The sequence below is a fragment of the Podarcis raffonei genome, chromosome 4 (assembly GCF_027172205.1).
Source record: "Podarcis raffonei isolate rPodRaf1 chromosome 4, rPodRaf1.pri, whole genome shotgun sequence".
In the NCBI taxonomy this organism is placed as follows: domain Eukaryota; kingdom Metazoa; phylum Chordata; class Lepidosauria; order Squamata; family Lacertidae; genus Podarcis; species Podarcis raffonei.
The window spans coordinates 62275010-62295753 of NC_070605.1; the positions used below are offsets into that span (position 1 = coordinate 62275010).

A 20744-nucleotide genomic window follows, 5' to 3' on the forward strand; every position below is an offset into this window, starting at 1 on the left:
CACACAGTTCCTTACCTGCCTTTCCACTCTCTGATGTTTTTCAAGTGAGTTCATTCTTCATTAGGCATATAGGAAACAGTTTTCAGTTTGAGTCCTCCACCAAGTTGCTTTCCTTAAGCCTCATGCTTTTAAATTTACACTGAAAAACTCTCATTTGTTCTTCCTATTAAACTGCCCCTGTAACAATTTTATTGGCATTTGGATAAGTTATCTCACTTTTATGGTGCATCTCCATTGCTTTTATACCCAGATAAATGTGTCCTGCATACATTGGGATTGCGATGCCCTGTGTATTATCTCCCTCAGATCAAGGGGAGATGCCTTGCTCTGCATTCTGTTTTTCTTGCAAGTAATATTGATAGAGAGAGTAAGTTCTGTGTGCTGGAATTCCAGATATGCAAAGCCACTTCCTTGCTTTATTTCTGTTGCTAGGTAAAACACTGTATCATGGAGGATAGGGCTATGAATGGCTAGTAGTCACTGTGTATTACCTCCAGTATTAGGACTGGTACCTGAGTAGGAAGATCATGCTGTGGAGATCATGTGCTGCATTCCGGCTTCCATAAGCATCTTATCCACTGCGAGAACAGGATGCTGAACTTTGGTTTGATCCAGCAGGGCTCTTACGTTCATTCAAAATTGCTATAAGATTGGTGCATCTGCTGACAGTTTTATGGTTGCTGTTTTTATATATTGTTTGTGTAGGATTTGAAAACTTTACTAGCCCATTTAAGAAATATTTTTGTGGAAAGGTGGACAGTTTCTGAAATTAACCCCCAGGGGTTGTGATGGAAGCAGTTCATATCTAATAACTGCAGACCACATATGCCAAAGATTTCATTCCAAACTAGTTGCACATTTCTGCCCATTTATTTAAAAAATATGTGTACGGCACAATTCATCCAAACACATCCAAGGCAGTGTTAAATGGACATGAATAAATCTGTCATGCCAAATACAACAAAACAAAACAAAGCAATAAAACATTGACATTCATAATAAATTAGCAAAATAAGAGGCAGCAGTAAAACCTTAAAACTATAATGCACGACTACTTAAAACACCCGGGCAAATAAAAAAAATATTTCAACATGCTGCACAATATGATAATCATGTCAGCACATTCCAGAGTGGGTGTGCCATCACAGAAAAGGCCCTCTCTTTTGTAGCTGTTATTTAATAAATAATAAAAATAATACCGTACCTCTAGGAAGGTACAATCCACGACTAATAAATGTTGTGGAAGCAGCATGGGCCATGCAGTCTGTAAGGCAGCTGGAAAAGGCACCTTCTTTGCCCTACCGTCGCCATGTCTTCAGTTCAAAAGCTCTGAACCAAGGCACAGGGAGCTGCCATGCTAGGTATCAAGGAACTGCACAGTTCTTTCTCTCTGCAGTCATCAATATCAAGACAGAAGATAGGTAATTTAACGGTCAGTCTGTTTAGTTTTCACTAAGCATGTAACTTCTGGTTACATAAGGTTCAGAGTTCTCCATCACATCTAGAAGTCCAGCAGCCAGCCAGTGTCCATGAGGTGATAACATGTGACACGGTGGCCTCTTGATTCTGCAGCCTGTCACATACATTTGCACAGAAGCAGAGGGCTTTCTCAATCTATCTGAGACAGAGGTAATATCATGATCTACTTACCATTGTAAAAGCACCCACAAGGTTCTTTCTGCTTAATAGAATCTCATCGTTCCACAGCATCAACCCCCATTTGAGTTCCAAAAATGAACTGTTCTCTGAAGTGACGCTTTGGATGCACATCCCCATCAAAACCACCTACAGGCAGCCTGGTTGTCATATTAGAATAATAAGTCTGCTTCCTCGCATGGCATCCAAGTGCCCACTTTTTATTGGAAGACAGTAAACTTGGCTGCTTCGGAATTATGTAATATGAAAGATGATATTTCAGATAGATAGCTTATAGGGCCTGAAGATGCTGTTATGTGGATACAGCTGTAAATCAGTATTTTTTTTCCTTATAAGAATTAACTGAAGCTTAGAGAGGAAAAGTGTTTCCTGTTACTATTTTTGTTTTACAGAGCCATATTCGTTTAGTACTGCTGCTGGATAACTAATTGCTCCATTTTTTCCCAATTTTGTTAAAGGATATAGTTTCTATTTATAATGATTTCCTGGAGGGAGAATTGTATCTAATGAAATGGAACTTTGTGCTGACTAAAAAAAAATGTTTCTTATGAAAAAGAAACTTAATGGCTTGAAATCAGTAAAATACTGTATTTTGTAATTTAATTCTGAAATAATTTGCATATGTAAATGAAGTTTCTTTCCTCTCAAACACATTTTGCTCAGTGCAAAGACAACAAAAACAAACAATCTAGTTAACAATTTAACCATGCATTTTTTTGTTATGCAAGTGCAATGTAGTAGGTGTGGTATATCTATATTTCCTTATATTGTTTAGATGTAATCTAAAGATTTAATTGTAGTCTTTACAAATGCATACATATAATGTACCAGCTTTACATAATCAGGCAGCATACCAGAATAATAATAACCTCTACTTCCTTGCTGAAAAATTCTGTACACTGATGCAACTTTAAACAATTTTCAATTAGTTATTATTCCAATCAGTTTTTATTTTATATTGGAATGCAGTTTAGTACTTTTTTCAAGCACCTTTAAATTAGATATTTGTTATGTAAGATAACACTAATGAACCACTATTAATAACTTATAACGTAGAAGTGGTAGTCAGTAGGCTCATGAACTGCTGGAACCTGCCCTCTCACTCTTGGTGGTGCCTAAGTGACTAAACTTTGGAAAGATGCAGATCTACAGGTCTGGTGGGGTATGGGAAGATGGAAAAGAAGTCCCCGCTTGTGCACCATATGCTGAAGACAGCTGTGATGAGTAGCAAGTGGGGTGGAAGACAGTCTTCATCAGTTTACTCTCAAATTAACAGATATATGTTGTTTTTATCTGATGGCATCAGTGGTAAAATGAGATTTTGTCAGGACCTGTCAGCTCCTACAGCCTGAATCAGATGGGACCTCATTGGAAAAGAAAGGGATCCTCCTGTGGGAAACAAGGAGCTGGTTGCTCCTCTCACCTTTTACTTCTGTAGATGACACATTTTAAAAAAATAAATGAATACAGAAAATTGAAGACTAATGGAAGTAACTGTGCTGCATTATAGAATTCTAGTTTATCCTTTGCTTATATGTCGGCTTGCAGAACAACTTTGTAGATTACATTCGCCCACAACCACTTAGTCTTTAATTTCAACAGATAACTAAAGGCAATTCAGATAAGTCCAGTATTCCATATCTACAAGTCCAGTTCTTTTTGGAATTATTCACATTCTTTTTTCCTTAGCTGATTCACATTATTCACATTCAGTTGCTGACTTCAGCAATTTGTTCCATATCTCAACCACACTTTTGTGTAAAGAATCTATAAAAGTTAGGAACCTGAAAATTAGATTTCCCTTGAACAGTCACTAACCACAAATATGGAAAATGTCTTAAAAGTCAGTGGCATTAGTTTTACATTAAAAAAAAAAGTTTGCTGTTGGTTCATATCATTTCACCTGGCATTTGGGAAAACTAGTTTACTTGAATGCAAAGGTTATGAAAGTTGCAGTGACCAGGACAAAAGAAAGAAGGAAGGGAAGGAAATATATTCATTCAAAATGAATTTTAAAGATTGGGAACAACTTCTACTCTAACAGTGTTTGAATAGACAATGATGATAACTCTACTATTTCTAGTATACACTATAGTTGTAAAGAAATCAATATTTGAACACCATAGCATCTATTTTAAGTGGGGAAAGCAATGCCCCTGTTAGATACCTTAGTAATGAGTCCATAAAATCAATCAGCTTATCCTTCTCTTCTAATTCATAGGAGCGATAGAGAAGGAATCCATTGTGAACAAACCTTTGCACAGAATTCGACAGCTCTAACCTGACTGAATTTGGCCATCATCATGGCTAATTTTTATTGTGCATTGTGCCCAGCTGTTTTTCATCACATTCTCATTTAAGAACTGATTGGTTTGCTGCTAAGCTTAGTGCTCACCAAAGTTTTGGTTTCAAGTGATTGACCATTTTGCTAAGGTACTTGGTACTGGGCTGTTGTGTATCCTTCCTTGTTCTGTGGAATTGGCTTAATCCCAGAACATTTTGCTCAATAAGTCAGGACATTGACACACACATATATGTTATAATTATCTGTTGTATTTATATATGGGTATTCCGGGCCACAGCACTGCAAGCCGGTGGTTACTGGGGGAGGGGGTTGGTATACTGTAAGAGAGACATGACACCCTGCCTGGGCTTGAAATAGCCATAACTTTTGTTGATTACAAATATAAATTAGATTTGGCATAGGCATTGCCTATGTATACTGAATCAGCTTGCCTGATAACTCCATTAGTGTTGATCCTGGTGAAAGGATTCCTCACATTGACACAGATCTAATGTGGAAATATCAACAGGACACCATTCAGGGATGTTCTATGGCCTACCTTAGTCTTCTTCCTGGGGTAAAGGTAAAGGTAAAGGGACCCCTGACCATTAGGTCCAGTCGTGACCGACTCTAGGGTTGCGGTGCTCATCTTGCTTTATTGGCCGAGGGAGCCAGCGTACAGCTTCCGGGTCATGCTGGCCTTCCTGGGGTACCTGAGTTTTATCCTGGATTTGGGGGGTGCAGCACCCCCCCACCACCACCCCAGCTTTAGACTAAGGATCCAACCCAATGCCTTTTTCTGCTACATGAGCCCAATCCTCACAGCTGGCTTGCTGCCAAACCGTTCACATCTGCAATCTCGTAGGCCCCAGTAAATGTTCATCAGCCAAGCCTCACTGCCTTCAGGCAACAGGGGTAGATCATAAGGCCAATACAAGTTCATTTTGACAGCGGTGATGGCAGGATGGCAAATAATCTACCCATTCAACCGAACCAGGATACTGTCTGAAATATTGACCTGTTCATCTTCTTTCAAGCAAGATTGATGCACTTCAACTCCAGTATGACGCACCACTTCTGCCCAAAGTTGTGGCAATTGCTGTGAGGAAGACAAAACTCCCAAACAGGTCCAATACGTCCACAGGCAATTTTCTCCCTGGCCCCGAATACGGCAACCAAATAATTCCACAGCAAGGCCATACATGAGCCCGCTTACCTCCAGGCTGCCACAGCATACATGTGGGATTATTACTTTCCTGACTGTGCTGTCTGCTGGAAGTGCACCTGGCTTTTATGCCTGGCTGGCAGACCCCACAGAATTCTGGCCCTGCCAGGTCCATCACCAGAGTATCACCCACCAGACCCTAATTGGTCTGATCAAATTTTAAATTTTGGTGAGCAATCCCACCAGCCCCCCACAGCTGGCCAATGCCAAAGCTGACGTCAACTGTGGGCTCATTGCCTCTACCCTCTCATTCCCCAGCAACTATGCCAGGCCACAATCACCACCGCTGTCTGAGTTACAGTATGCAGCCTTTTTGTTTAAATGAGAATTCAGTACACATTTTTACATGGATTTGAGTTTTGCTAGTGGTTGAATTGGTTTGCCACCAAAACTCACAGAAGTGACTACCGTTGATGACACTGTTGTGGTCCATTAGTTCTAGGAAACTGGTTATGCAGATGTATATAAACATGGTGTAACTATAAATATTTACTTGTGCTTTTATGCATATGTTTTGAATATAAACATGGCATATATATAAATACATATTTATGCTTTTAGGCAACACTACAAGACTTGGAACAAAGGCGCCCTCAGCTGGAAGAGTTAATAACAGCAGCACAGAATTTGAAAAATAAAACTAGCAATCAAGAGGCTCGAACAGTCATTACTGATCGAAGTAAGTAGTGGATTTTCTATGCCTATTATTTTACGTCTGTAAGAATACTAGGCTGTATCCAAAAAATTAAAGTGAGCTTAAGACCATTCACACAACAGGGCTTTCCTGACCTTTCTTCTGTACTGCAGTACTCGTTACCCCTGAAAACCCTCTTCTGGGAATTAGTGGATCCTCAGAAAAGACCTAGGCTTGCTGATCAGAAGGACGGTGGTTCGAATCCCCACAACGGGGCAAGCTCCCGTTGTTCAGTCCCTGCTCCTGCCAACCTAGCCATTCGAAAGCACATCAAAGTGCAAGTAGATAAATAGGTACCGCTCCAGTGGGAAGGCAAACAGCGTTTTCGTGTGCTGCTCTGGTTCACCAGAAGCGGCTTAGACATGCTGGCCACATGACCCGGAAGCTGTCTGCGAACAAACGCTGGCTCCCGCGGCCAGTAAACCGAGATGAGCACCGCAACCCCAGAGTCGTTCATGACTGGACTTAATGGTCAGGGGTCCCTTTACCTTTACAGTGAGAGGAGAAAATCAGACAAAGGCAGCTTGTGCAAGCAGACATCCACTCACGCAAGTCATTTTACCTAAATTTCAGCAAGGGCCTCATACCACAGTCCAGGTATCTCCTGAAAGTCCTCTTACCCCAGGAGAGGATTTTGGGGGCAAAATCTGCCTAACTCTGGATGTTTATATATCATATGTGTCTGTGACTCCCTATACCCATGTTTAATAAAATATATTGCAATTATGCATTCTAGTATTACTGAATACTCTTCCACATGCCAAACTTTTCTTATCCTTGCCATAACTACATCAAGTTGTTAACCTTAAAGAAGGTTGGTGGTTTAAGCCCACCCAGGGATGGCTGTGGGCAGGATTCTGCATTGCAGGGGGTTTGACTAAATGACACTTGGGGTCCCTTCCAAATCTATAATTATATATGGCTCTCTGAATAGGTAATCGGTACTGGCTTCTGCTATCTGTATTAATATGACTGAGCATGCTGCACCTGTAGTTTGAAGTCAACACAGCTTGATTCCAGACTACAGCTGCTAGCTGCTGAGAGATTCATAAGAATTCACTTCTTGTCATTCAGTAGTTCTGGAATCTGCTTTGATTCCTTTCCCCTTGGGCTGCTTTTCTGACCAAAATCACTCCCAACAGCTTTACTGTCCATGAAGTAAGAAGGTCCCCATATTTTTTTTAACCAGAGGACAGAAAGGAGGTTTGTGGGTGGAGCATTTTGATGAACAAACTAACATAGGAGAAGTCATTGGCCTCTGTTCAGTCATATACACAGCTCCACCTTCGCTGCATTTTCTTTCTTTCTTTTTTAAGACTAGGAAACTTCTCACACATCTGTGAGTCTCTCAACTAAGTTCTTAGTTCTATGCGTTGGTGCTATTACAGCACTGAAAATTATGCAACTTATTTAAAAGAGCATATTAAATAGAAATTAAGTTATGCTGTTTTGTTGATTTTCTTGTAGTTAATATACTATAATCAAAAAGGGTGTTTTCAAAAGAATTTAATGGCTGCATTTTATTTAGAATTGAAAATCCATACTGCTGTAACTTTCTGCCACTCAAATTTAATGAAATATTCTCCAAGTATGTGATTGTTGGAGGCCTTAGCTGATGAAAGTTCTTCTGGAGTTAGCTATTTTTCTTTGCCATGCATTGATTTCAAATCAGCACTCACAAGAGTAATCAGTCTACTTGAGAAGCATAATGAAATCATATGATAACTATGTGAGTGTGACATTTTTAAAGGAAAAGGCTACTACATTTATCTAAATGATACTATAATTTAGATTTGTGGGTTATTTTTCTTAATATGTTGCAAAGGTTGTCACTGGAACTATTTATTAAACATGGAAAACAAATTAAATAAATACACATTATTCACCAGAACTTCATTCCCTATATGAGAGTGGTTGATCTCAGTCACAAAGTTCTAATGTACAAAATAAATCTTAGCAAACTGATATGATCTTCTATCTTTTTGATAAGGTCTGTTTAGCTAGACCATTGCACATATTTGCAAAAAGCATAGGCTGTATAATTTCTCTCAGTTATGGTTTCCCATAAGACCCCTGCACATATGTGAAATTGTGTAAAGTGGCGAGCACCCTCTAAACACCCTCTGTGTCTCTCTTCAATTCATACCAAAAATACTGTATCCAAAAATATCCACAACTAGAATTGAAGCTCTGAGACCAGCAGGAGGCTGGAAGACATACAGGAAACTGGTTCTGTGCTACAGAACACACCAGCTGTTAGTTGAGGAGGCTGAGCAGCATAAACAAAGCCACATTGCACCTCTGATCTCTTTGCGGCTTCCTCCGTCCTCATTGATGTTCTCTTCAGGCCCCGGGGAGGGTCTCCTCATGACCCACGAGGACTCTCCAGCTTTTCCCCGCCATTTCTGGGTTTGAATTTAATTATGTCCCAGCACTACATACATACGCACTTGCAGTCACACATAAGTGGGCAGGGAGGGGGGCTCCTGTAATGTGATTTTCTGCTCTTGATTTATTTGCATTTGTTAACCTTTTCGGTTTTGCAGTGCCTTTAAAAATAGAGTATTTGCTTTAAATATATCCATTCTCTAACACCAATTTATTTTTCCATTTTTCAATTCTGTAGACTCACCTTTTGAATCTTTGTGTTCTTCTGAATCTTTGTTGCATGTTAAATATGTACAAATTCTTTTGTTTTACATCTTTGTGTCTTTTTTCTTATTGCTCCATATTTATGGAGTTCATTGGGTGGTATTCAACAAAGGTTTACTTTGATTAGATCCATTGAAATTAATGAACATGATTTAGTTGGGTCCACTAATTTCATTAGACCTGCTGTGAGTAAAATTTAGTTGACTACCATCCAGTAATAGTGTATATTTGGTTAATTATATTTATGCTTATGTGAACTAGCAGGTGATCGCTAGCTGGGCCACATCCCATACCTACTTTAATAACTTTTTACACAAAACTCTGTAGTTTTCATCCAAATAGACCTATCAATATATTACTAGCTAAAAAGAGCTTTGGCTCAAGTACATTGCAAAACATTTTAGGCTGTGTCTCAATCCAGAGCAATATAGTAATAAAAATACTTTTATTGAAAAACTTGCTGTCTGACAGCTTTATAGCAAAATCTTCAACCTATCATTCACTTACACAAAAGGATATATGAAACCACCACTGTGAATTACAGCATTGCTGTTGATCATGGTATCTTAATGAAATAAGCATCACCACTGTCACAGTGCTATCCGTATCTCTTTCTCACAGGTTTTGACAATTGAACACCCGAAAAGATTTAAATGCAAACATATATAACCAAAGAAACAAAGGAAACTTGGACTTTATAGCTTTCACAGAACTTTAGACTATTGATGTAGTAATTCTGATAAATCTCCAATTCATGTTGGATTTGATTTAAAGTGTGTGTATGTGTAAGACTATATACATATAAACTGGAAAGACTATACAGACTTTCAAATAAATGTGTTACACATAATCTGCAAATAATTACAATTATTAAAGTTCAATTGTGCTTCATAGGAAATACTGTCATTCTGATTTGATTGCTCTAATTGATTACTTACATAATGCTTTATGCTAAAAAGCCTCAAAGCAATTTATGATATATATAATACAATAAACATTAAAAATGAAGTCATATTTAAACAGGATATAATATTATTAAAAATGCACACTAAAACCTGGATTGAGTAACTGTAACAATAGTATCATTCAAGCTGCACATAAGTCCAGTTAACTAAAAGCATTTATAACTAGCACTGAAATGTAAGTAAAGTTGGCGCTAGGCCTGGGACATTCCAAAGATGTTGGGGTATTATGGAAAAGGACTATTCTGCTCACCACTCTCTGTACTTCCGGGCAGGTTACACTGTTACACTGCACAGGGGGAATTCCAGGGAGAGGGAAAATGTACACCCTTTCTCTCCTTGATACACGCACACTGGTGCTGGACCATGGAGTCTGTCATCATGGGTATGTAAGCAAGGGACGGAAGTTTATCCAGCTAAAGAAGAGTTACCCAATAGGGAAATGAGTGTGTGAAGTATCTCTGATCTTATACAAAATCCAGCCACTGAACGCACATTTCCCAAGGCTTGTTGGAGATTGTGCATAATGGCTGGAGAATATACAAATTCAGCTGAGATATGCACATTCACTTACATCTGGGATTAGGGAAAATTGCTTTCCAAATCAGAGGGTTATCCTAGCATCTCTTTCTATTGGAGAAATTAAATACTGTCAGCACAATGAGCATGATAAATTCTAAAGTCACTGCTTTATGATAAACTCTACTGTCACATTGTTACTGATAATGTAGCCACTGTCAGAGATATCTTATCTCAAACAGTGCTTTCTTTATCTCATTCCAGCCTTCTTCCCATTAAGTGATGATCTGAGTTAAGAAATGCATCACAATTATATGTGATTAAACTTCATAATAGCCATAGTTTATCAAGCAGTAAAAATTATGTAACTGTAAATATGAAATTGCTCTCATGATAGCAATATGAACACACACATATATATACTGTATATTAATGTTGTAATCCAGAGTTTCCAAACTTTTCATGTTGGTGACACACTCTTTTTTGTGACACAGTAATTAAGTTTTACTAGCACACCAGAGGTTAAACTAACCCCTTTCTAGCCCCAGAAGAAGCGTGGGTAGCGTTCACGCGACACACCTACACACTGCAGCAGACACACTAATGTGTTGCAACCCACAGTTTGGAAAGCTATGTTGTAATCAATGAAGTGGGTCAGGCTATGCTGCACTTTGTTATTGGAGGTATATTAAGAAAATTCTCACTTACTGCATTACCTTTGAATCTGCTCTTCCTGCCTGACCCAATATAGGATCATTATGATAATAATAAATTAATTTCCCTTCTTTGGGGTAACCTTAGTGTCCAAAACCAAAATTATTTTATTAAAAACAAGTTATTTAAGAGATTGTTGCTGTTCATTATTGTATTCTAGACTGGAGCCCATCTAATAAGGACTAGCCAAGCACATCAAGAGTCAAGAATGGGATGTATGTAGTCAGGACAAGGACCAACTCACTTTGAGGTTGGTTAGAAGGGTGGGCTGAGAGTTTAAAATACCACTCCAGCAATAGTAAGGAACTAATGGTGAGCTTTAAGTTCTTTTTTTAAAAGAAAGATTTCTATAAACTGTTTTAGGACAACCACTTCATGTTAAAACATTTAATAATACAGTTGTACCTTGGATCTCAAATGCCTTGCGACTCGAATGTTTTGGCTCACGAACACCGCAAACTCGGAAGTGAGTGTTCCGGTTTGCGAACGTTCTTTGGAACCCGAATGTCCAACATGGCTTCCGCAGCTTCTGATTGAGTGCAGGAAGCTCCCTGCAGCCAATCGGAAGCTGCGCCTTGGTTGTCAAATGTTTTCGGAACTTGAACAGACTTCCAGAACAGATTCCATTCGACAACCAAGGTACAACTGTAAAAACAAAATATGTGGTTATATATTTTACCTTTTTATTCACAAATCCAGGGGCCATTCTCATTTTCCATTATTGTGGTGCCCAATTTAAAAATGATGGTTGAAAGCAATTTAAGTGACTAATCAGAAATCAGAATTGATGGCCCCTAATCCATTCTGAACACTTTATCTGTTGTAAAACATTTACTTTTCATATAAAAGGTGCATGTTAAAGTTAGCAGATGCTAATCTAAATGTTATGACAAGTGAGGAAATATTTCAGCTCTGCAGTCAGTCCTTTAAAGGGCAAAGCTTATTCTAGTTTGCCAAAGAGATTTGTCTTGTGATGTAAATATTTCCATGTTGTGAGTGATAAACAGTACCACGTGTCATCTCTGACATGTTCTCCATCACTTTGCTCTCATAGGTGCATTCTAAACTGTGTTTTTTCATGTGAATTGTTGTACATTAAAAAAATTGCTCATTAAATCTTAAATGATAAAACCGTTAATTTCCTAAAGATCAGATTTTGAAAAGGCAGGCACATCTTAACAGTGCCTGATTCTGTAAGTTTGTATGCCATCAAATGGTGGCATACAAATGACGGCTTTTCAGAGAGTATTCCAACACAATGTGAGATGTTTTAAACAGTTTTATAATTTTGTGTGTGTGTGTGTGTGTGTGTGATTTATTTAGCAAAAGAAGTGTATGTGAGGCTTTTCTAACTTTCCAAAGTGACATAAAAGGCCATTTGTTTCTCTCTGCCCTCTCTGTTGAAAGACCATCATCAGATATTGTTTACCTAAAAAGGGATAGCCAACATGTTGCTTTGCAGATGTTTGGGGCTACAACTACCATAAGTCCCAGCCAGCATCAGCAGTGGCCATGGCTAATGAGAGATCTTTTCCATAACATCTGGATAGCACCCCATTGCTTGCTTGCTTACTTAAATGACTCTGATAGCAGAATTCTAAGAACATGAACAACATTTAAAGATTATGCATTTTTTATTATATTTTGCACATCATCTTGGAAAGCAATTAATAAATAACTATATACACAGAAAATATTCTATGCACATCTCTTCACAGGTTACCTGTGAAAAGCCCAGTTAGAGGGTTAGCTGTGGAATCTTGTATTACTAATCTAGGAAAGAAAGAGGAAATGTATGGCCTTTATATGTTTTCAGATAACACTTAAGGGCTGTTTCAAATGTCATAGAATGCCCTTATTTTTATTCATTTGATATGTTGTGAGCCAGTTTGTGTACACTTTTCTGGGGAAATGGCATACAAATAAGCAAACAATGATGATGACAATGAAACATGATAGTCTACAGAACCTGGATGCCATTTTTTTAGTCTTCATGTTTTATGCATAGGAATTTTGCCATATTTGAAGTAATCATAAGATTTTCACCTTAGTAAGATCCAAGAGACAAGGAAAACCTTTATAAGTTTTTTTCCTGAAAGTACCAGAACAAGAGAAAAAGATGAGGAAGACAGTAGCTGGAATACATTATTCATTCTTATTAGCAGATATGCTGCTAGAACTATCAGGAAATACAGTGTAAATACGGATGTGTGACAGTCAGCAATGGGGGTTGTAGCACTGGAAAATCCAAAATTGTTGGCTTTATGCTTCATTAGGTAGGTAATGTATTTCACACATTTCTAGCTTTAAACTGCAAAGCTGACCATAATATTTTTGCATCAGTAAGTACAAAAGTGTTTTAAGTGCCTCAGTAGAGTTGCTTTATTTTAATAATGCTAATAATGTTCTGTTTATGTTCAGAGAAAATGGAACGCCATTTTATTATTTCCATGTCCCATTTCTAAATGCACTACTGGAGAAAGATTCCCTTTAAATATGTTTTGTTGGAATGATTATTAAAAGTTCCTTCATCCATGAACAGCAGCTAAATTCCTAATTAGAAACTCTGTTCCCTCAGACAGCTTGTTTAAGAATTCAGTCAAAGTTCAAGCATAAGTATGAGCGGAACACTGGACTAAGAATAAATAATTACATACATCACGGATGTCAAACACAAGGCCCGCGGGCCGAATCCGGCCCGCCAGACCTCGTCATGTGGCCCGTGTAGCCGCCGCCGGCCGCCAGCCTTCACCTTTTATTCTCACTTTTTTTTTTGACACAAGAAAGCCGCCTCTTCAGCGCATGCGCGGCAGCCTACAAGCCAGAGAACGTCTGCCCTCTAGCGGCGCTGGCCGTTCTACACAGGAAACCTCCACTTTACATGCATTCAGGAAACCTCCACTTGTTTTTATATTGAGCGCATGCCATCCTGTGATGTGACAGATCCAACGGCTGCCTGAACAACCGGCCCTTTGAGGGTGACCAAACTGCTGATGCGGCCCCCCGATGAATTTGAGTTTGACACCCCTGACATACATCATCACCTTTAGTTAATAGCCACAGTATGAAGAATGGGCAAAAATTAATGAGTTGTTTCCTTAACATTCTTCAAAATATTTTGAGAAGGGGGAGATTAGATCTTTCAATACTTTGCTGATCTTTGCTATTTAATTCAGCTACAGTTCTTTACCTGATGTGCTAGATTATTCTAAAACCTAAATATGTTGGTAACACTCTCTACAGCTACTTTAGAATACTCACGGGTTTCTGAAAGACCCCTTGGGGAATTTCATTTTTTCAACTATAAGGTGCCTGTGCTATATAAAGAGCAAAAATGTAAGGCATCACCGATGAGTAGAGAAAACCTACCAGGTGGCCCAGTGTGAGAAAAAGCAAAGAAAGGTATTATTATTTAGTGACAGAATTTAATAAATCAAAAGCCTTGAGAAAGATTTTTAAAAAGCATAGTTGGCACACAGCATTCTTCTTAACAAACTGTTTCTTAACACCAAATGAGGGCCTGTGCTCTCACTGGAGCAGAAAAATCCCACAAATTCTAAACAAGCTTAGACCCACAAGGACTGAACTTTATTTTGTGCTTAAACAATACTTACAATTGAGCTTAACTGGATATAAAGAAATCACAGTTTCTTTTTGAAACAAGTGTCTTAAGCCTTATGTAGCATCCTGTGCTCAAGGATGACATTTATTCATTTATTTTATTAAATTTATATTTCACTTGATTATATATATTTTTTTAAAAAAATCAAAGCTAGTTACAGTCTCCTTTAAAACAAAACAAAAAAAATGGCTTTTTTGTGAATGGCATTTTAAAAACCCATAAGATTTTCAGGGTGCTAAGAATGAGAAAATGTTTCCACTTTAGAATGGGGAACATACTTCATATACTTGCAAAGGAGTTGAAAATTGAAAAGTTGGGGTAAATGGAAGAAATATTGAGGGCAAAAATCACATTAAAAGGATTAATGCTGATAAATTTGAAACAGAGTTAATGTACTTCTGGCCCAAATGATGGCAGAATGATATGCAGGTTATGCACCACAAACTGTTTTTTACATTTTTCTTTTATAATCTGAAATGTTCTAGCTCTTGATAAATGTGCATATATTTAAATAATGCCAACTCTAATAATATTTATATAGTGCACTTCCAGGTTGGTATTAAAACCAAATTTAAAATCCCATATTAAACCATTTTTAAACTAGCAACATAGAAAGGAAAGCAACAGTTTAATATCCTTACATATATAAGTAATAAATTACATTTTGTATTACAAAATGGAACTTGAAAAGAATAAAACACCTCCTTTTCTGCTCGTTTTATACGGTAGTGTTCTCCCTCCCTCCATTTTGATTCTTTGTGTCTAAAAAAGTCAGTGTTACAAGGCTGTAACAAGGAGAGCTTGCTGGGATAGATAAATAAATAAACAACCACCCCCCACCATCGCAAAAAACTAGTAAAACCTGCAGGTTTGTGCAAAGGATAACTTGTTATCTTTTACCCTAAACTATGCTAAGAGCTCCCTGGAAAAGACCCTGACGTTGGGAAAGATGGAGGGCACAAGGAGAAGGGGACAACAGAGGGCGAGATGGTTGGACAGTGTTCTCGAAGCTACCAACATGAGTTTCACCAAACTGCGGGAGGCAGTGGCAGACAGAAGTGCCTGGCGTGCTCTGGTCCATGGGGTCACGAAGAGTCGGACACAACTAAACGACTAAAAAACAACAACAAATGCTAAGAGCTTGGGCTGACAGTTTTCCAAGAGTCAATTGGCTGGACTGTTTTTCAAACAGAGGCTGGTAGTTGTTAGTGGTTATTACCAGCTTTGATTGGTCAGACAGCCACTGTTGTTCCTGGATTGGGATAGTTTGAATATTTCATTGGTAACCTCATCAATACACTCTCCTTGGGGCTACCCTCAGGGTTGGTCCAAAAGCTTCAAGTTTGCAGAATGCAGGTTGCAGAAACTAGGTACCTTGTGGGGACAAATTACAGCCAGCATTTAATACCCTGCTTGCCAGATTTGCAATGGTTGCCAATATACTACTGGGCCAAGTTCAATGTGTTGGTACATGTAAGGCCCTCTATAGCTCAGGACCAGGTTACTTGAGAAGACTGCCTTATCCCTTTTATGCTCAGCAGATTTCTGTGGTCTGTGAAAGAGTTTCTCCTGCAAGTTCCAAAGATCTCAGAAGCCTGTTTTGCAGTAACTCTGAGAAAGACTTTTTGCGTGGCTGCTCCTGTTGAGATATGACAATCACCCACTATCTGCTTTTTCTAGAAAACAGCAAAGACATTGTGTTTGTTTGTTTGCTGTTTTGCCTTTTTATTGTACATTGCCTTGAGGTGATTGATCACATCACAGCTAATAAATTAACAAGAAAAATAGTAATCACAAGAATTTGATATTTTGCTTGGGTTCTTTCCTTGTGGAACTCAGGTGAATATTGGAGAAGGAAGCTAGCCCAAAAATTGTGGCTAGATCAGAGTGGCATAATTAATAGTATTAATTAAGGTGTTAGAATATGTTTAAGTAATAACATCTGCCTTGACACAAGCACCACTAGCTATAGCTCCACTTTCAAATAATATTCATTTACCCTTTAGATCTAACCTATTAAATGTGTTTATTGATTTTGCTCATAAATCCATTTTGCTCGAGAAAGAATAGTGCAGATAGTTGGCATCAGTCTTTTCATTTTACCTGTGAAGAGAATTGTATTTAGCTTATCCATAAAATGAACTATGGCAAAACAGAAACGTGATAAAAATAGGTCTCAAGTTAGTGCCTTTACTTGCTGATCTTGTCCTTTTCTGACTGCAGAATCAATGGTAAACATGTTGCAACACAGTTATCCAATGTTTGGCTTTTAAATGTAATTTGCTCCAGTGTCAGTACTTCCTGACTAAACTGATGAGGCACCTCAGGAGGATGCAAAATAAATTGAATAGCAACTTTGAAATTGGCAAACCTCCTCGACTGAAGTGAATCTGAATGTGCTGGTAGCTGGAGCAGTTCCAGTCTTTGGACCTGTGGCATTACAGCAAATTTGGCCTTAAAATCTTCAACTTTATAAAAGTATATAGATGTAATGCTATTACTGAGCAGATCCTATCACTATGTCTTTAATTATTTTATTAACTTTCCTTAGCTTTCATACAAACAAGAATGGAATCAGCTTGGAGGAACGTAGGGAGGAAGAGGTGGGGAGCAGAAAAAACACCTCCGGGTTGCATTAGAATTGAAATCTACACCCAGTGACTTTAGCATCACATATGATTTATATATATATATGGGTCATTATAGGGTGCCCAGATGTTCTCATAAGCACTTTTGTGTTGCTGCCAATGATAGGCAGCAGATCATATTGCTGCTTGTAAATGAAAATGATCACAGCTGCTTTGTTTGTTTAATATTTTCATCCTGCCCTTCCTTCAAGGAGGTCATAGAGACTTGCAAGTATCATCCCCCTGACTCATTTTATCCTTACAACCTGTGAAGTTAGGCTGAGAAAGTGGCCCAAGGTAACACAGTGAGTTTCATGGCTAAATGCAAATTTCAACATGGATCTCCCTGTTCTTACTTCACCACCCTAACTGTAAACCACACTGGCTATAATGCCACAACTCAGTGGCTCAAATCATTACTCATCTCATCTATCCCATTGGACTGTATTACCTTCAGTTCTCATGAGGAATGTTTTATCTGGAAAAAGAGTAAGAAAGACACTATTAATTTCCTGTTTCCTTCTCTAAAGCTAGAAAGAATCCTTTCTGGAGCAATGGATTTGTACAGTTGGCACCTTTTTATTCTTGGCTTTTTCAGAGTTCTGTATAACGTTCATAGGAAAGAGCTCTTCATGCTCTCAAATAAGGGTCACTGGCTAGCGAAAGAACTCATTTTTCCCTCCACTGAATACCATATGTTCATTGTAATGTTTGAGGTTTTATGAGGCTAAGCCATAACCCTAGCCAGGGCTCTAAGTCGGGCTGCAAAAATTCTTCTCTACCATTTTCCTGCTATTGAGCTCACATCCATAGAAAATGTTTTAAAGCAATGTTCTTTTTTTACAATCTGCTTGCCCTCTAATAGTGGAGGTCAGGCAAGCAAGGGAAATGTTTCATAAACTGATAAATCCCTTCACACAAAACTCAGCTTTGTGAATAAGGCGTTAGGAATACTTAAACATCCATCTTCAAAGAAACACTTAAAATGACTGCTAATAAGCTATAAAAGATTTTGCAGACTTTATCCTGTACATATGCTGCCATTTTTGCTTCATAAGCAATGACCTGAGCACCTGCAATATAGGGAATGATATCCTGTGCAATTACCATGTCCCTATTGTCGATCAGGTGCTATCCTAAATTGCATCCATTCCCTGAATGTGTATTGACACATGTATGTTTGGAACAGATTCTGAACTTTTTCCAAAATATGCTTGCTTCATACATACTTCACAGAAACATTACAAAGCATTCACTTTCTTTGCTTACAAAATAGTTAAGGATGGAAGATGAATAGATAGAGAACCAATTTTGATCAGGTGTAAGGAATAACTTTATTTTCTAGTGCACTAACTAATGTTAAGTATATTGTTTCCACACTTAGTTGAAAAGGATTGTCTTTTCTATTTCAAAAGCTATTCTCAGTTTCCATATTAAAAAGAAGTATCAATTTTGTGTAAAAATAATGTGATGGATAGATGTTTTATGTGTGATACTTTTGGGTTACTTTGTAATAAATCAGTGATGCCTGAATTATATAAAAATCTCCTTTAACTCTTCTCTAATGAAACTTTCCTGACTGTCTGTATTGTATTTGTCATGCAAATTAGTGGAGAACTTGATCAGAGTGGTCAGATAATTTTTTCCCAAATAATTATTTCATTGGTTTTCCCTTGTATGTCACCAGTTGAAAAGATACAGAACCAGTGGGATGAAGTCCAGGGGCACCTTCAGAACCGAAGACAGCAATTACATGAAATGTTGAAAGATTCAACACAGTGGTTGGAAGCCAAGCAAGAAGCTGAGCAGGTTCTGGAATGTGCAAAAGCCAGGCTTGAATCATGGAAGGAGATTTCTTACACTGTAGAAGGCCTAAAGAAGCAGAACGCAGAACTCAAGGTACTAAATGAAAAAAGGGGGGAATGAAGAACTATTCTTTCTTTTTTAATGCTCAGAAACTGCTTCTGAATTCCACATAAGCAATTTAAGTTTGTGTTAATAGTTAAATCATAGCCTTTTGTGCTTATTTTAATCTTTTATATGGAGAACTTGAATGATAAATACAACGATTAGTACTACAGATAATAGTAGATAGGGAAAAAATGATTATCTTAGTGGAAAATAATTATATTATGATAGATTTTAAAAATTCTAATAATTGACAAAAGATGCCCGTTTTTCTATAAAATTTTCTACTTCTTGGTTATCCTCTTTGGTAAGTAGGTTTTGTGATCAAAGCAATTTCCAAGACCTTCTGTATTTACTCCTTTAATGTTAGGATCCACTTTTCTTTCCAGAGTTGTGTTACATATTTTAGCACCTGTTAGTAGGCTAGTAGCAACATGCAAGTCTTTCTTTCTTAGCTCTGTTTTCAGTAAACAAAAAATGCAGATTTGAGATTTCTTGATACGCAGTATCCCAAAATGCCTTGACTTATGTCAAGGATCCTGTTCCAAAAAGTCACTTTGTATGCATCTCCAAAGTAATAACCTTTGGTGGTTCCTTGTGCATCTACTCACACAGCTGCACCATGCAACAACACAATGTTGCTTTATTAAACAGGTTATAAACAGGACTAACTCTGAGCCCAAGTTACAGAGAACTGAACTAGTAAAAGGGCTGAAACACACACAACGTAAATTCTACCTACTGAGTCATAGGAGCAGCAATGGTTGCAGTACCCTTTAACAATTTACACACCATAGATCACACCTAGAATATGTGGCTATTGTCGACTTTTGATTTCCTTCAAGTCCCAACAAAATTAATTCAGTCAATATATCATGTTTGATTTGTGAGGGGTGAGGTACCATTGATATATGGATTTGAAAAAAAATTCTTTCAGTTTTATTCTTATTAATGTTCTCAGAACACATTTGAACAACCAAGACCATTCTGCCTATATAGTAAGGTTGCAGTTTCCCAGATCCTTCGCTCATCTTCTTTTATATATGGGTTGTAACGGATTGTATGCAATGTCAGAGGGTAATAGATAATTTTTTCTAATTAGTTTTTTTGAGCTTGTACCAAGAAAAATATTTTCAAAGACTGAACATTGGCATCACTGTCCATGTTTAGTTGTTACACACTATGTGTGTAAGTTGAAAAAACCTGAACATTTGAGACCTTGCTTGACTAAATGCTTCTACTGCTTGCTAATATGAAATTACGGATCCATCTCTGAATCATTTACCAAGTTATAACATATTTTGCTGAGCCCAGATTTATGAGTTTCAAGTGGTAAGCAATTGATTCTCTGTAGGTTCATTTCTTTATATGGAGGTCAGTGGTGAAATAGCTGCTGAAAGTTTCTGATGAAAATTATTCCAAATTTTTAGCTCAGGGTTGGTGGATGAAAAACATTTTAGGTCCTAGGTCTTCTTTGTCTGTTGTGTGATTTATTATTATTATTCCGCAACTTTTTTCCTGAAAGGGACTCTAGGCAGCTTACATTTGCAGTGTTTTGAGGTTTATCATTTCAAATAAATTAAAGTACTATTGTTACTAATTCTCTTAATTGGGAATCATCCGTTTCTAGTTTGTTGAGTTCATTGAGTAGAAATAACATTTTGGGATGAATAATAAATGTTGCTAATGCTATCTTGCCTAGCTAGGGTAAGGAAAGAAACTTGCATTCCTCCAGACTGTTTCTTTCCATTATATTTATTTTTTGTAGTTGTATTATTTTATTACTTGTAGTTCAGGATATAATCATATTCCAATATATTAGACTGGATTATTTCTCCATTGTAAATATGTTTCTTCCTTACCTGGTTTAGCCGGCCAGTC

At 37.7% G+C, this 20744-nt stretch overlaps 1 protein-coding gene across 12 annotated transcripts in view; it reads left to right on the forward strand.

Moving 5' to 3' along the window:
- DMD (dystrophin) overlaps window positions 1–20744 on the forward strand; it is a 995174-nt gene that overhangs the window by 723135 nt on the left and 251295 nt on the right. For all 12 annotated transcript variants that reach the window (XR_008330242.1, XR_008330243.1, XR_008330241.1 and 9 more), the window contains 2 exons: window positions 5727–5844; window positions 18643–18854. Coding sequence is in view for 9 of the 12 variants with exons in the window: in XM_053386964.1 (XP_053242939.1) it covers window positions 5727–5844; window positions 18643–18854 (330 nt within the window). In the remaining 3 variants the exon portion in view is untranslated. The remainder of the gene's footprint in view (window positions 1–5726; window positions 5845–18642; window positions 18855–20744) is intronic.